At 31.5% G+C, this 18,148-nt stretch overlaps 3 protein-coding genes and 1 non-coding gene across 4 annotated transcripts; 1 reads left to right on the top strand and 3 right to left on the bottom strand.

The window, feature by feature from the left end:
• Window positions 1–7: 7 nt before the first annotated feature.
• Window positions 8–10,501, bottom strand: CLUP02_12176 (uncharacterized protein; the record flags this gene model as incomplete). Its single annotated transcript, XM_049291140.1, has 5 exons — window positions 8–50; window positions 112–236; window positions 325–542; window positions 10,216–10,412; window positions 10,473–10,501. The coding sequence occupies 5 exons, from the start codon at window positions 10,499–10,501 to the stop codon at window positions 8–10; spliced, it is 612 nt and encodes a 203-aa protein (XP_049148285.1).
• Window positions 10,502–10,644: 143 nt separating this feature from the next.
• Window positions 10,645–11,805, top strand: CLUP02_12175 (aryl-alcohol dehydrogenase AAD14; the record flags this gene model as incomplete). The annotated part of the gene is made up of 1 exon (XM_049291139.1): window positions 10,645–11,805. The coding sequence occupies one exon, from the start codon at window positions 10,645–10,647 to the stop codon at window positions 11,803–11,805; it is 1,161 nt and encodes a 386-aa protein (XP_049148284.1).
• Window positions 11,806–12,001: 196 nt separating this feature from the next.
• On the bottom strand, window positions 12,002–12,900 carry CLUP02_12174 (uncharacterized protein; the record flags this gene model as incomplete). The annotated part of the gene is made up of 4 exons (XM_049291138.1): window positions 12,002–12,333; window positions 12,386–12,456; window positions 12,512–12,656; window positions 12,717–12,900. 4 exons carry the CDS (start codon window positions 12,898–12,900, stop codon window positions 12,002–12,004), a joined length of 732 nt encoding a protein of 243 aa, XP_049148283.1.
• A 640-nt stretch (window positions 12,901–13,540) lies between these two features.
• CLUP02_tRNA212 lies at window positions 13,541–13,618 on the bottom strand. Its single transcript has one exon. It is a non-coding gene; the product is annotated as a tRNA-OTHER (tRNA).
• Between the last annotated feature and the right edge of the window lie 4,530 nt (window positions 13,619–18,148).

The raw sequence follows: 18,148 nt of genomic DNA, 5'->3' as shown, positions 1-18,148 counted from the left end.
GCAGACTTCATACGATCTCATCGGATAATGAGTTGGCGGTAGGTAAAGAGCTACATCGGGGCCCGGCGTGACCCTCATTGAAATTAATCGATTTTCTGAAAATTACTCCACGTGGCAATGTTGTATTTCACCCAAAACTGTAGAAGAGTTTGTGGTTCTCCTAGAGACGTCGTTGGCCCGATGAACGGACGGCTTAAGTCCGACGGCTTCTCCGCAAACGTCAGCGGGCTAGTCTGCTGGGGACTGAAACCTACAAATCAGGGGCATAAGCAACTCGCATGGAGCTAAACTAGCTTGATATCGATAGAAGAGGTCATAAGTTACCACCTCATGCTCGACTGTTGTAAAACGACTAGTAAGTGAAGCCATCTCGATAGTCTGTTGTACAGCCTTTGTCATCAGAACGTATCGACCATGATATGTGATCTCAAATGGCTTCACAAGAACCTGACTGATCTCGGTCCAAGCCATTAGTACTGAGTTACCTATGTCTAGAACTTGAAGCTCGGGAAAAGGCATGTTGGCAGCTCGCAGCCCCAGCTCTGTTGAGAAGACCCATCGCAACGGACTGCCAAATCTTACGGCCGTTAAGTCCGATGATTGGTATGGGCAACTCTCTCCCCATCAACGTTGACGGACTCCGAGAACCCGCTGGGGCTACCCATGTTGCCCAGTGTCGTGGATCATCATGGAACTTACTTGGTCTTCCATCTCAGTTGCCGACGGAGAATATCTAAGAATCTTCGTTCATCTAATTGAGTATTGAGGCTCATGGGATCGAGTAAGTTTTCAAGAATATTGGAACTTTGACACTATGCTTACCCGCGCTTTACATGTACGCATTGAGTCGTCGCTATATTGCCACCCTGATGGCAGGCTTGTAATGTCTCACAGCGCCTAGCTCGAGATCGATTAACTACTAAGACCTTTCCACCTGCTCGCTTCCGGGTCCGAAGTGGGCCCCAGGTCTGGGGGGGATGGCGATCCACGCTAGGTAGTCTGCAACTAGGCCCCGCGAAGTGCCGCGTTGCATCTTGTCACGAGTTATAGCACGTAGCAATGGGCATACGGAGTATAATAAAAATAGCTTAACTATTAAAATAGAAATAGATAAAAAGAAAAGGTTTATATATACGATATTTAAAATAGATATATAATTTAGTATATAATAAGTACTTTATAAAGTATAATTACTATCCCTATTACGTAATATACCCCCTAATTACTATTATTAAAGAGCTATTATATTTAAAATAGAATTTCTAAATACTTTTATAAAAGCTTAATTTAATTAAATATAAATAAAAGAAAAATAAGCGTAAGGGATACGCGTTTTTTAAACTATGTTTATTATAAATATATTTTTTTATTTAAAATAAATAGAATTTTAATTTAGAATAGTACGTATTTTACTACTTTTAGTATATAAATTATTAAAAGTAAGGCTACTTAGCTACTTTACGTATATTTAAATTCTTATAGCGTTACTTAGTTATTAATTTTTTTTTTATATTTCTTATAGTTATTATAAATACCCTTATTTATTATATACGCGCGCCTACGCTATTAAATCGTTTATTAATTTTATTTTAAATATAAATATTTAATATATTTAGAAATAATAATAAGTTTTATATAATATTTGTAATATTTTTTATATACGTATTATATAGTTTATTAAGAGTTTAAATAGGTAATAATACTAACGAGCCCTTTTAAGTTATTACCCCCTCTTATAACTTTTTATTTACTTATTAAAGCTTAGTTATTAAGCTCTCCCTCTTTAACTAAGAGAATATTAAAGTTATTAATTAAAATACTAAGGATTTTATTAAGTTCGAGGCTTTTTTTAATAACTATAATAAGAGTAATAATAAAGTAAATAATAGTAATAAAAGCCCTAACGAGCTTTTATTTATCTCCCTCTTAGAGCTTAAAAATAAAAATAAGATTAGTTTAAATAATAAGCTTTTTAAAAAGGGTATATTATATACTTATTATTTTAAAAGTTTATATTTAATATTATTTTAGGGTTTAAAAAATATAAAGCTAGCTCTTTTTAAAAGGGTAATAAGAAGTAAAAAAGAATATTAAGAGGCTAAAATACTCTCTATAATAAGTATAGTTTCTTTTATTATTCTAGGCCTATTTAACGTATACTTAGTATTTAAAAAGCTTAAAAAAGAGGCTTTTAAAAAATAGGAAATTTAGTACTTACCCTATTTTAAAATAGCCCTTTAATATATTAATTTTAAGAATAGTAGTTATTATTTTATAAAGAATAATAGCTAGTATACGTACTATTTTAATAGCCGTTTAGCTAAGTAGTATATTAATATATTAATCGTTTTATAATTAATAACCTAAGCCCTTACCGAGGTTATTATAAATAATACTCCCTTTTTTATAAGTATATTATTCTTTTTTATTATTAAAAAGCGCACTTTTAATTATAATTTTAATAAAATATTACTTAGCTCCGCAATATTATTTATTAAATAAATAATAATTAGAGGATATATAAGAATTATATTAGTTTTTATATAGAGGACTTTTTTCATACGCGCCCTTAGTTTTTTTTTATACTTATTATAGTTATTTATAATTAATTTTTTATTACGCTACCCGCTTTTATATTTTAAGTTATTAACTTAATAATCGGTTTAGTTCTTATATCCCCCGCTACTCCTATTACTCTTAGTTTTATAAACTTTAAAATATATAAAATACGTTTTTTAATATATATACTAACCCTCTTTTTTAATAATACTATATTCTTAGTAATTACGTACTTTATAAACTAAGAGTTTAAATAATAAATATAAGCTTAGGTCTTATTTTTATATATATATACCCTATAAAATAAGGTTATTTTAAGAGTTTAGGCTTTTAAGTTATAAGAGGTTTTTATTTTATTTATTTTAAACTTCTAGGCTATATTCTAAGTTCTATTTATTATCTATTTTGAAGTATAAATCTTTTTTAAGCGTAGCTTTAAAAAAAAATTTTTTGTTATTTTAGTTATTTATAATAGCTTTTTACGTATTATAAAAGTTAAGAAGTGTGCGGAAATGTTTAAACTTAGTTTATAAAAGGTTTTTAATAAGTTTATTTACTAATATATTTTTTATTAATATATAAGTAATTTCGAAGCTATTTCTAGCGTACTTTTATTTTAGTTATATATTTTATATATTAATATAGCGAAGTTAAGTAGCTATTGTTTTTTTTAATAACGAGTCGAATCGTTTACTAATTATTATAGTTAACTAACTATCCTTTTTTTAAGTTAAGGGTAATATGTTTAAAAAAGCGCTTTAGAACTATAGTCTTTTTTATAGTTTTTTTAAAATAAAAAAGCTTAGTTTTAATAATTAACGTTATAACTATTACTTAGTATACTAATTTTTATTAAATTAGGCTATTAAAAAGGAATATTATATATCCCTAAAATAATCGTTATATTACCTCGTTATTTACGAAGCTAGTATTTTTAATTAGAAATAATAATTACGTACTCGGTATATTATTATAATAGAGCGTAAGATATTTTATTATATAGAGATATTAGATATAGTAGTTAATTATTTTAATATAGGTTACGTTTAGGTTAGTTAAGAACTATAATAATTGCGAGTAAGTAAAAGCGATATTTAGTCTAATTATAATAACTATATAAAGTATACTCCTAACCTTTTTTTAATAGCTCTTTATTTTTTTTTATTACCTACCCCTTGTTTAGTTTAAACTTTTTTTAAAGACAAGGGGTAGCTAAATAGAGTAAATTTATAAAGTTAAAGCGTTTAGTAACTTACTTAATATATACGTTATAAATAAGGTAAACTTTATAAGTAGTACGGTTTTATAAAATCCGTATTTTAAAGAAGTAATTAATTAGTTTATTTTTTTTAAAGTTAATATATTTTTTTATACTATTAACGATCCTCTAAGCTACTTTTTAGTTATTTTAATAATATAAAATAATAAAGTTATTAACGTAGAATATTAGTATTACTTTTCTATTTATAATTTAGTAAATATAGATCTTTTCGTAGCTATATATTATATTTATATTATAAAGTATAGAAATAAAAGTTTAGAACTAGAGAATTAATAAGTTTTAGAGGCTATATAGAGCGCATTAAAGCTTACTTATTTTATTAATAACTTTATATTCCTTTAGGAGTTTAATAATTACTAGCTTTTTATTCTTAAGAGGTACGTTAAGGAATATATTAATAATATTATATTAGTTTATTTTAAAGTTAAATTAGGTAGCTATTATTATTATAAGCCTAAAGGCCTTTATAATAAGCGTTAAAACTTACGTATTTTATAAGGGGTTAAGTAGTTATATATTCCCCCTTATATATATACATATTTTTATTTTACTAACCTCGTTATTAACGTTATGCTTATAAGTATATACTTATTTTAATAGAAATAGGATCCTTTATTTAGGATTATAGTCGACTTTTTTTTATATACTAATATCCCTTAGCTTTTTTATTTTTACGTTTATAATATCCCTAAGTAACTTTTATAGTTATAATAAGAAATATTTAATATTATTAAACTTTTTTAATAAGCTTTAGAAGTTAATTTTAATAAGTCGTGGTTTTTAAACTTTTTTAGAGCGTTCTAAGTAAGTCTTATAAACTACTCTTTTTATTATTTAATAGAGTATTATATATTTTATATTACTTTTTTTTATAGTTTTTTACTAATTAAGTATAAAAGTAGAGAAAAAGTAGTTTTAGAAACGGTTATAATAATTACTATTTTTTATATTTAAATATAAGAGCGTTATAAAAATATTACTATTAAAGCGTTATAAAGGTTTATAAGCCCAGTTTAAATATCTAGGACCTAACGGAGCTTTATTTAATACTTAATAAGGTAGTTCTTATAAGCTCTGTTTTTATATAATAATAGAGGTTTATTATAAGGGTTTTTTATTAACGTTAATTTTAATATTAGGAATTGCTTTTTTATAATTAATACTTTATTTATTACGTACTTTAATATTTTACTAAGAACTATTAAAACTTAAAAGCTTAAGAACTTTTATAATATATATAAGCGCTTATAGGGAGGATTATAAATTACGTAGAGCTATTTATAACTTAGTTATTATATCCCTTTTTTTACCCCTATTCCTAAGCTCGTATAAGGGGGTTATTTTAGGAGTTAATAATAATAATAAAACTATATTAGCTTTTTTAGTTTTATTAATTATACCCTAGAGTACATTTATTAATTACTTAGCGTCCCAAATAATTAAAAATTTAATAATCATACTATTTTTAATTATAAAATTATTTTAAATACTAGTATTTTTAAAGTTTAGATTTATTTCCCTAAGTACTTAAACTAACTTATTATTAATATTAAAGAGTTTTTATATTTTTTAAATTATTAAATTTATTTACTTACTTATAATAGCTTACTCTTTATATACGGGATTATAAAAGACTTCTTTACTAAACTTAATATTTTTTATAATAAATACTTACTTAAGCATAAGTACTTAGATTTTATATAAATTACACGTTTTTAGTATATATTTAATTAAGTATTTTATATACCCGCGGGGAAGTATTTTAAATTCTTTTTAATATATATTCTTTTTACGATTTTTATAAAAAGGGTATACCTAGTAGCTATATATATAGAGGCTATTAAAATATAGGGTAACTAGTTTAGAATCCCGTATTTAGTAACCCGTCTATTATTAGTATTAATACCGCTTTTATTAGTTAATTCTTATTATAATAAGTAAATTTCTTTTATTAGCCTCCCGTGGGGTAATATTATAGATAAAGATTATTACTAGTACTATTTTATTTTATAAATTTATAAAGAGGTTTATAAAAAGGCGTATTTTACGAGCTTTAGTAATTATAAGTTAACCTACTTTTTTAGCATTATTTATAGGTTCTTTTATATATAGAGGTAGAAGTTTTATTTTAATTTTTAGCTTACTATACTATATTTTATATACGCGTTTAACGTTTATAATTAAGAGGGCGGTTTTATTATTATTTTTAAAGAAATAAATTAAAGTCTTTTTTTAATAACGAATCGCTATTTCGAGGCTTTATAGTACGAAAAGTCCTTTTTATTTTATTTTAGTTTTTAAAAAGAACTCCCTGAGCTATTTATTATATTTATTAGAAATTATAAGTATATATTATTATTTATTAAGAGGTAGTTTAAAGTAAAAGAGATCTTAATATATATAGTATTATAGCCGTAAAGCTTTTTTTAAGGGTAGTCCTTTTAAAATTACTATTTTAGTTTTAGATAATATATATACTTTATATTTAATTTATAATAGAGGTTTAATATATATACCTCGAGTTTTATATAGTAATTAATAAAGAGTATTAGGTCCGAGATAATTTATTTTAAAGTACTAAAGGAGCGCGTTATTAGACCTCTTATAGGTACGTTAATATAAGTAACGGAATCTTTTATAGCTAATTAGTAATATAATATTAACTAGGCTTTATAAAATATACTTAAGGTTTATAAAAGAAGGATAGGATTAGAAGAGTTTATATTTAAAAAAGACTAAATTATTTTTTTAAATAAGCTATTTTTTAATGATACTTTTATAAAGCGTTCCTTATTATAAAGTATAATCTAAACCGTAGTATTAGAGTACGCTTTTATTTAATAAAGTCTCTAAAATTATATCAATATAAAATCCTTTAATATAAGTAACGTTCTAAAGCTTTAAATTATAAGTTCCCTTTTTTTTAAGTCTATTTAAAATACTTTTTATAATATAAGTACTATATATAATAATAAGTAATATAATAGTTCTTAATTTAATATAGTTTTTATTATTTAATAATACGTAACTCTTAAGTTTAAGTAGGCTTTTATTGTTAATTAGATATATTACTTTATAGCTATTTATTACTATACTTTAAAAAAGGGGGTAAGTACTACTTATAGGGGTACTAAAAATTCCGTTTATTTTTAAGTCCTAACTTTTTATAAATATAACGACTACGTAGCCCTCGTTTTAGTTTATTAATAAGCTTATTATAGGTTAGTTAGAAGATTTTTTTAAAAACTTAGGTTTTTTAGGGGTTTTATTATTCTTTAACTAATTAGTTTTTTTAAGCTTATTATAAAATAATTTTTATTTACTTAATTTAATAATAGCGAGGACTTTTTTTATATAGCTCTTTAGTATTCGTATTAGTAATTTACTAGCGTTTTAATTTATAAATACTTATTTTAATTTTTAATATACCGTAGGGCGCTATAATTATACGTAATTATAAGGGTATATAATGTTATTTTTATTATTTACGTTATTAACTAAGTTAGAATATTTAATAAAAATAAAATAAGCCCTTTTTTAATCTAAAGGTCGTTTAGTATATACGTCCTAAGTTATTAAGTTAAATATATATATAATTTTTTTAAAGGTCTTTATATATATTCTAAAGGCTATTAATTTACTAAAGGTCTTATATATATATTAGCCCCATATAGGGTTAAGTTTAAACTTAACTATAACTAAGAAGTTAAGTATAGCGATTTTTTTATTAATTTTTAAAATATCGTACGTTTTAGCTTAGAAATAAGTAAATTACTATTTTTTATATTAGTATTAGGGGTTAATTCTAGTCCTCGCTTTATTAAGGGCTTATTTATATTCCTCTCGAACCGTATTCTTTATTATTAGTTTAGGGGGCGTAAATTCTTATTTTAAATATTTAATAATTTGCTATATACTAAACTTAGCGTCGTTTTTAATAGCTTTTTAAAATACGTATTTATATAATATAGCGTTAATTAATTTTATTAATTACTAAGCGAGGATTTTAATATATATATTAATAATATTACGTTTATAAGTTATAAGTTCCCCCCGACGGAGCAATCTACCGGGGCCGTACTATATATTACGTATTAAAGAAAACTAGGTATATTGCGCTCTATACTTAACTACTAATTAAAATTAACTAACTCGACCGTTATTTTTTTTTTATTAACTCCTAACCTTCCCCCGCTTCTAGCTATTTAGAGGGCGAGCTATACCTATTCTAATATATATAAAACCTTTTAATATTAGCCCGCATAAGTAGCTAGATCCTATATTATATACTCCTTCTTATTAAAAGTTAGGGGGCCCCTTATATATTCCCTTATATTTATAATATAGCCCGTATTAAAGGGATTTCTAGCTTTATAAAATATAATTTATAAACTAGTATTAATATACCGGATTTTAATATCCATACCGGCCTAGTTATTTATAGTGTTTATATTATTACTTAGCTAAATTCCGTACCGCTAGAAAGTACTTTATTAATCCTTAGGTATACTTACGTTAGCTACGATAGCTATAGCGTTAAGCTAGCCGAGGGCGCCTAGCCCGAGAGGGGTAGACTTATCGACGGGTATCTTTAGGTTCTTATCGAGGTAGTAGTTTATATATTAATAGGTTTATTTAGTAGATTTATTTAGTAAATTTGTTTAGTTTAAATAGAGAGCAGCTTTAGGCGATATTAAAAGCGATAAGGATAAAAAGAATCTTTACGAGCTCTAAGTAGTAAATATTAGCCTATTTAGCCCTTTTTTTAGAAACCTCTACGTCACTATTAAAGTTTAGAACCTCTACGGTTAAGGGCTACTTCTAACTATTACGGCCGACTATTATAACTAACTATTACGGCTAACCTCTACTATCGACCTTTTTAACCAGCACTACTATATAAAAGGCAGCTTACTTATCCTAAATTATATAGCGGTTTTTATATTAAAATTATTATATTACGTTAAGCGCATACTTAGGGTATATTATACGTATTATATAGTTAAAAAGTATACCGTATCGTATAATTTCCTTTAAAAGCGTAATCCCGTTAAGGTCGATCTTTTGCGCCTATAAAGCCGGAAAAAAACCACTATATAAGTTATAAGTTATTTATATTTAGCGTCGAGCTCTTATTATTTTTAAATATTCTTAAGTATATAGATCTTTTTTATAAGTATAATATAGGGATAGATTTATTTATATAAAGTAAGTAGTATAGTTAATTTTATAAAAAAAAACCCGGCTTAGTTTTATAAGCTACTTATATTTAAAGAAGTTAAAAGGTTTATATTAAGAGTTATTGTTACGAAGGTAACTTTGTTTACCTTATTATTCGCCTTATTATCAATATTACGTAAGCAAACTATATACCATATTAATCTACGATTTCTGTAGATTATTATAGGTATTGATTATGTAAGCAATACTGCTTACATAAGCTTACGTGAGCAATGGAAAGTACTGGAAGGTAACTGAATAATCTGGAATTTACTCGAGGCGGAATTACGTACTACGATTACGCATTCACTTACGTATACGCTTATTAATTATATCATAATTAATAAGCAATGGAATATTCTAGTAAGAGGTTTTTATGCCTATATGTAGGCGTGTATTTGCCTACCTAGACCTTTCGTTAAGCAAGCAACTTCTCATATAGTAATTCAACTATATTACTCTCTTTACTACAAAAACCTCTTTTATATACGCTTATATCCCCTATATTCAAATATTCTTGCTTCTATATGAATATTCACTTTTTATATTCTTTATAAGAATATCCCGCATTACCTCGTTAAAGCTATACGTGCTAGAGTTATATTTAGAAACTATTAATAAAGGATTTCTTAGTTTTTTTAGTCGTTTTTAAATACTTTATAACGGGCTTAGTAAGTTCGTAGTTTTTCTTTTATTATAAGTTATAATTAATTATTTAAATTTAGAGGGCGAAGTAAGCGTTATAAAGGGGTTAAGAAATGCGTTAGAATTTAGAGCGTTTAGGTTAATATATTTTTAGATCTTAATACCCTTATTTGTAGTACGAAGTATATTAAACTATTTAATTTAACTATCGTAGTTAGTTAATTTAGTTTAAATTAAAATAGGTATAAATAAGTTAATTATTTTAAAAAATCGTAGGAATTATGTTAATAAGTATATTATTATAATATAGGGTTTTAATTAAGAGCTAGACTTATAATTATTATAAGTTATAGTACGTAGTAATAGGTATACGGAGTATAATAAAAGTAGCTTAATTATTAAAATAGAAATAGATAAAAAGAAAAGGTCTATATATACGATATTTAAGATAGATACGTAATTTAGCACGTGACGGGTACTTCGTGAGGTGCGATTACTATCCCTGTTACGTGACACATCCCAAGATCCGCAGTACCTGCGGACGAATATCGACCCGCATCTGCCCATTTCCAGGATGTCATCGTCGAAGTCCAGAAAGTGTTCCAACGTCATGGTGAAAGCACGGGGCACAAGCGGCCCCGATGGTGGGCAGTTTGATTCTTGCCGCTTGGCAATGAAACCCTGCATGCGTTCTCGGACTTTGTTCCTATACCCGGGTTGCAGAGTTTCTACTCACCGCTTGGAGCTGCTCCACGGGTGGCTTCACATGGCAAAGGTTGATATAAAGGCGAGCATTTTCAACGCAGTTCAGTTTGTCCCATTGCACAATTCCATCCAAAACAAGAAAAGGCACTAGTCCATCGTACCATTATCAGCTCAACCAAAACCTCACCATCAACTACCTCTTGCCATACCCCACAGTTTGAACTCATCTCACGATGTCCGGCCTTCAAACCCTCTTCGCGCCGGCTCCCGAGCCCAAAACTGAGCTCGGTCGATACCGCGTTCTGTCCACCACCGCAGGTGTCAGGGTTTCCCCCCTCTGCCTGGGTGCAATGTCCATCGGCTCTGCGTGGTCGTCGTTCATGGGTTCCATGGAAAAGGAGGACTCTTTCAAGCTTCTCGACGCATTTGTCGATGCCGGCGGCAACTTCATCGACACCGCCAACAACTACCAGAACGAGGAGTCCGAGGAGATTCTGGGAGAATGGATGACCGACAGGAAGAACCGGGACACCATGTTCATTGCAACCAAGTTCACGACGCAGTACCGCAAACAGGCGCTCGGGCCCGGAAAATGTGTCAATTATTCTGGCAACCACAAGAAATCGCTGCACCTCTCGGTCCGGGATTCCCTCAGAAAGCTGCAGACGGACTACATTGACCTGCTCTACATCCACTGGTGGGATTGGACGACCTCTGTCGAGGAGCTGATGGACTCGCTCCACATTCTGGTCGAGCAGGGTAAGGTCCTGTATCTCGGCGTTTCTGATACACCCGCTTGGGTCGTTTCCGCTGCGAACACCTACGCCAAGGCGCATGGGAAGACCCAGTTCTCCGTCTACCAGGGTCGCTGGAACGTTCTTATCCGTGACATGGAGCGGGACATCATCCCCATGGCTCGCCACTTTGGCATGGCCCTCTGCCCCTGGGACGTCCTCGGCGGCGGTAAGCTGCAGTCTAAGAAGCAGCTCGAGGAGCGCAAGAAGGCTGGCGAGGGCCTGCGTGCCATGTTTGGAGGGGATCAATCCGAGGATCAACGCAAGGCCAGCGAGGTTCTTGAGGAAGTTGCCAAGGAGCATGGCATTGAGAGCATTCAACAGATTGCCTTGGCGTACGTTATGCAAAAGGCGCGCTACGTTTTCCCGATCGTTGGTGGTCGCAAGGTGGAACACTTGCAAGATAATATCAAGGCCTTGAGCATTCATCTCACTGGGGAGCAGATCAAGAAGATTGAGAGCTTCAAGGAGTTTGATATCGGGTTCCCAATGAACTTCATCCTTGAGGATCCTAGAGAGGGCGGGGCAACGGCGCCTTTGGTAGCTGCTTCTGCTCCGATGGCGTGGCAGTCTCAGGGTAAGCCGATTGGGCACGAGTAGAAATAGCACCTTGAGAGTTTGTGCAGTTGAAACATTAAGATCAATAATCTTACGGTTCATCAAGAACTGAGTGGTCCTTGTTCATTAGCACTATCTTGATATCATCTGAATGGCCCATTCGTGTATGTTGTCTCGTCAAATCATAAATCTCCGCAACCGGCTAAGCTATCGCGCTTCCGTCTGACCGCTTAGGGTCTCATTTCTTCCGGATATCCGGTGTTTTGGATATCAATGTCTTCTGTGAGTCCACAGTTGAGCCTGATGATGTGGAAGAGGCACCAGCAGTAGACATTGAGGCGCTTGACGAGACAATAGGAATTTTGTCTTCCTCAGGTTGCGCCACAGGTCTTTCTGATGCTCTCTCCGACCTCCTAACAGTGCTCCGAACCCTCATTTTGATAGCTTCGGGAAGATACTTAGTCTTGATTGCTGTGTCACGCAGCAGAACACGCAACACGGGAATAGTCGATGCCATGATCGTAATGGCTGTCTCAGCCCCGGCCCAAACGGCCAACTCTGCTCCCCCATCTGTAACTTGCATTAGACGAATACCGATTCTATGATAAGGGTCTTTACTTACGAGAAAAATCACCAGTGGTATCATTTACTGAGCGCATATATGATGCTTTGACAAACGCCGCTATTCCGGCCCTATTCAAGTGCGTTAGAAATCAATGGTAGGTCTTCATCGGAGTGAAAAACTTACAACATTCCCATACTTAAAGCCACAGATACACCGATCTTCTCCTTCCTGCTCAAAGTAAGACCAGATGACTCCTCGGCCGGCCTGGGCCGCATAAGAATGAGCCATGGGATGATTGATAAGGCGATGTCGAGGAGGCCAGAGTATACTGGCAATACTTAGCACAGCTCAGGAAGACTATGGTAGAACATGTTGGACATTATCTTACCACTAACGAAGATTCCGAATGAAACAACCCACTTGAGATCGTAGCAGGTTCCGTCCGCGAATGGCTTCCATCTCTTCTCCAACGGTACACACCCGACCCAAAACGACAAGGAGGAAAATGCAAAGAGAACGTTCATGGAAATGATGGAAAACCACACAAAGGCCTTTTTCCACCCATCGCACATTCGTAATAGCGATATAGCGAACGCAGTCTTGCTCCAGACTTGACCGACAAAAGAGCACGTGATGGAAGAAAGACCGACGATAGCTAATACTGTAATGTTATCGACGGTAATAGGGAAGTCGGGTCGGCCGAATCGGGATTTGATGATGAACTCATTGAGGGCGGCATCTGATGCTAGGACCAGCTATGCAGCAACTGTCAACACTGGAATAGTGAAGGGACTCTTCAAGTTATGAGAGTTCTTACCCAGGAGGCAACCAGGATAATGTCCTCGATTCGGATCTTTGTATACGTATAGGATATCTTATAGTATATCCTCAATCTAAGAAACACTACTAAGAGAATAACTAGTGTCTATAAGACCGTTTGAATATTCTCAGCTTGGGCGGTATCGTCAGCGCGGATATTAAGGACCAATAGCTAGCGCTTATACCTATTTAAATTAATTAAATAAATAAGTCAAACAAACAGTTAAATATAAGAATTTCAGTAAGTTAAATAATTAAATATCGTAAGGCCCTATATTTAACGTATTTAATTAAATATAAGGTCGCCCAGAAAAAAGAAAATCCGGGGCCGGGCTAATTAAAAATCGATATTCTTAACTATACCCTATAAAAGTTTATAATTAGGAATATAAACACTTAAAGCGGGATTCGAACCCGCGACTTTTTATTTATAATTATAAGTTCGGTATTATACTACTTAACTAAATAAATTATTAATAATTACTATAAAAAAAAAGGGCTTAAGTATTATAGAGCCCTAAATTTAGTATTTTATTATATTTAGGAATCTAAAAAACCTCTAGTACCCCCTTTTCTTAATATTAATAAAACTAACGAAATTACGTACTATTACTTCTAACCCTTTATAACTATTATAATTATTATTAATATTAATTAAATTATATATTAATTAATTTACTATATTATAATTAATTAATTAGTAATAAGTTATACGATCTTTAGTACGTAGCTACTATTTCGGATTATTTTATAGTTATAAACCTTAACTAACGCTAGCTTCGTATTATTAACCGATTTTAATAATTATAATAGCCTCCTCGCCCTTTTAAAAATAATTTAAAAAAGGAGGACTTTTATTAATAACGATTTAATATTATAAAAGGGCGTAAGGCTAAAGAAGTTATAAATTTACTTAGAGGGGGTCTTTATTTAAGAGATTTATAATAAAAATATTTAAAGTAAAGTCTTTTAATTTTATCGTTGCTATAACGAAATAAGTATTATTACCTATTTTAAAATAGTAACTACGAGCTTAGTAACGGCTTACTTAAGGTTAAAATACTAAGTAATAAATCTAAGCTCTAGCGAGTCGTTATATTTATTAAAATCCTTTAAATACGATTTTATACTAAAGAAATAGAAACTTACCTCTAGTACTATTATAAAGGGCTAAGTAATAAGAATTAAGGAATTAGTAATCGGGTATATTATTAATAATAATAGCCTATTTATAACTTTTTATAATCCTTACCTCCGGGCCCTCTTTTATTAATTAAATTATAATATTACTAACGAACTCTTATTATTATATAAAAATATAAGAAAGGAGCTAAGTAATATTTTTATCAAAAAGAAATATAATTAGGGTAGAGATCTAGAGGTTAATAATAAAAGTCTACTTATTATTCGATTTATAAACCTCGCTAATGCGGAATATTATTATTATTATCTTTATTTACTTTTTAAACTATACTAAGTAATAAATATAATACCTTATTACTTTATAACGATAATATAATACTTATAATAGGGCTAATATTACCTAAACTATAAAATCGGTAATAAATAACTAAGAATTAAGTAACTAAGTCGGAGTAGTTATTTATAATAATACTTTAAATAATAACACTTACTTAGGTTACTTATATCCTATATTATTTTATATTTATGCTTAAAAAGATATTCTTAACTAGAGGATAAGGTGCTACGGTTATATTCTTAACCTCGTTAATAGGGCCTTTTTATTTAGTAATAATAAAGAGGTATTTAAGTAAGAATTAAATATATTAATTAATACTAAGTAACTTTAAAAAGATCTTAACCTCTAGTATATAAGGGGCCTTATTAATAAGCTTTAGAACGTTATTAAATTTATTTACTTATTATTTTAATAATATAAAGCCTTTTTTAAGGTTAGTAATAAAACCGACGAGAACAATATATTTACTCTTTTCGAAGAGTTATTATAAGAGCTTATATTAACGCTTAATGATAATATAAAATAGAATTTAATATACTTTATAATATGGCGCTCTTTATAAAAAAGAAAATAAATTTTGTTTTTTTTTAATAATTAGTTAAGTTTATAAGGATCTAAAGTAACGGATCTTTATTGAGGACGTTTTTAATAATAACGATTAGTAGCTACTAACTAAGCTAAAAGTAGTATTTAAGCTATTTTATTTCTAAATAATAAAATACTAAGGCTAAGGTAAAGGAGATAGTTATAGCCGTTTATAAAAAATAATAATAAGTCTCGAGTACCTTATTAACTATTTTAAAAAATAAAAGAAGTTATATAATAAACTTTTTAAAAAAAAGATAAATCTTATAGTTTTTTAAATCGTAGCGTCGTAATTATAGTTAACGTAAGTAATATTACTTCGTTAGTAATTAGCTTATTATTAATTTATATCTTAACCTCTTTTTTAACCTCTAATTTTAAATAGTATCCCTTATTATATTTAGTTTAAGTATATACCTAGGGAGCGGGTAGAGCTACTTTTTAGTAATAATTTTAATTTACGAAGATATTTCTAATTATTAATTATTAATACTTAGTAGGTCCTTAATAAGTATTATATTAAGTTAAGTAACTCTCTATTTTACGCCGTAATAATTATTCTTTACCCTAAGTAAGGATTAAAATAATTAAAAAAGAAGTAAAATACGCCCGAGTAAAATTACTAGCTATTTAATATAAAAAAGAGACTTTATAATTATTAATAAAAATAGTATATAGATAAAATAGTAAGTCCTCCTCCTCCTCGTTATCTAAATCCTCCTCCTTTACTACGATAATTATAAACTACTTTTAATACCCTTATAATTCTAAAAAGTATCGTAAAAGACTCGTAATATTAATAATAGTTAATATTTTAAATAATAGACGTAATAATTAACTACGTACCTAAGCTTAATTAATATTACTTATAAATTATCCCTTAGCTAGTCCTTAACCTAATTTAATAGTAAATTAATTATTAATTAACCTATTTAACGTTAAGTAAGCTTATGCTTAATATCTTTATAATCCCTATAATAGTAATAGACTACGAAAGGATATTTAGCTTTATAAAGTTAACTTTAACCTTATAGTAATTATTAATAAGATTTTTTATACTAGAGGAGGTCTAATATCTTAAGAACTAGCTTCGTAGTAGTATTATAAAAATAAGAAGTTAATTTTTTAATTGAAAGAGCTAATCGAGGTAAAGTCTATAAGTTAGTACTATAAGGACTTTTATAATAGCTTCATTTAATTCCTAATTAAGAAATTAGTTAAATCTATTAATTAATTATTAAATAATCGAATATAGCGCGAGAAATAAGCCAAATAATTAAATACGAACCTTATATTTAATTTGTTTATATGGGTATAAGCGCTGCTAATAGCGTCGTATCTAACTCGGATCTTATTAAGTACGTCTGATTAGCAGCTCTGGCCACAGAGCCCAGCTCTTTAATCTGGCTTCTTAAATAGTGCTCACATCCTTATGGTGGCACTACGGCCATATTCGATGTTCCGATGTGGATGTCGGTTGCGAGAGCGGCAGCGACACCTTTATGGCATGGACAGTTAGCACATGTCCGATGTATCTGACAGCGCGGAACGTTGGATCTTATAAGATCGACTGAATATGAAGCGTCGTACACGGAGAACACACCAACCCTCTTATCCTTCAAGAAACAGGCAAGTGGCGCCGTTTCATTATGTACTATATGAGCTCCACGTGGGGACCAGTGGGCCACGAGGAGAACTGACAAGCTTCTGCCAGGATGACCATGACTGATCAAGCCCTGGATTCGAAAGCTCCGCATCGCAGCATCGAGCGGACACACGCGCGTCCGGTTAAGATCCACAGTCTGCTTGCTGTCGCTGCCACTGAATAAAGAGGCGAAGCCCGGGCCAACATCTCTTACTTGGAGATATTGAGGCTCCGTGCGCCCGGGGGCGTGGAAATATGAATGGAAGACAACCTAAAAGCCTCGCTCTCATAGGACGGCACCTTTCCTCGGCGTACCATACGAGGATTTCCTTGTGCCAAGACGAGGGCGACTCTTGGACCTCTTCTTCGTCTTGACTTTTCTCCCTCCTGCCGGCGTACTCGCGGGCACGGCGATGTGGAGACGCAAGTCTTCTCTTTCTCATCTCTCGCCCACCTCGGGCCGCCTACTGGCTCAGCGAACGGGCTATTTGAGTTATCACCACTGTCACAGCCATGTCGCGACTGAAGAAGAATCCCAGTGGTGCACGGCCAACATGGCCGATCCGGCCATGTCTTTGCAAAAGCTTGACTTTCAATCAGATGTATGCTGCGTCCGATCAGGGCACCCCGGCTTTGACTCAACTTTTGACCAAGATAATGACAGGATCTGTGAGGCGCGCTTCGCTTTCCTCACCCACCCACTGGCGGCTTTTGTCTTTCCCACTTTTTTAAGGGAATCGTCCCTTATCCTTATTCGGAATGCCACAGTTCCGCTGTATCGATTCTTTTCTCCCATCTCTGCGGCCAACAGTTTGTCATCTCGCGGCAATGGTGAGGTTTCGTGGAAACAGCACTAGACATGGGGAACTGGCAGTTGTTTCGCTTGTTTGCCTTTCCCCCGTTACCTGTAGCTTAACGGTCCTTCCCGTTGCGGGGGGTCTTGGCGTCTTGGAGGTATTATGCACTTGTATTTCCCCTTACTCGATCATTGTAAGATCTACTGTGCAGGTTAGCGCGGGGCCATTGAGATCATCTATAAGACAGGCCAGTATGACGACCTACCTCCTCAGCTCGCTACGGGTGCATTCTCAGCTGTCAACACGACTCAGCGCTTTACGATTCAGCTGTCTCGTAATATCCCCACTTACATGCGGCGGCGGCATGGCGGATGGGGCCTCCCTCCTTTGCCCCAAAGTCGCATGCAAGTCATTTTCAACGAAACGACTCGCCATGCGGAATGCTGCTTGGGACGAAGAAGCAGGCCTTTCTCTTTTACCCGTGAAACCTCTTA

Source organism: Colletotrichum lupini, chromosome 6 (assembly GCF_023278565.1).
Source record: "Colletotrichum lupini chromosome 6, complete sequence".
Taxonomy (NCBI): domain Eukaryota; kingdom Fungi; phylum Ascomycota; class Sordariomycetes; order Glomerellales; family Glomerellaceae; genus Colletotrichum; species Colletotrichum lupini.
Note: the sequence above shows the minus strand (reverse complement) of the source record. Positions and strands in the feature narration are given on the sequence as shown.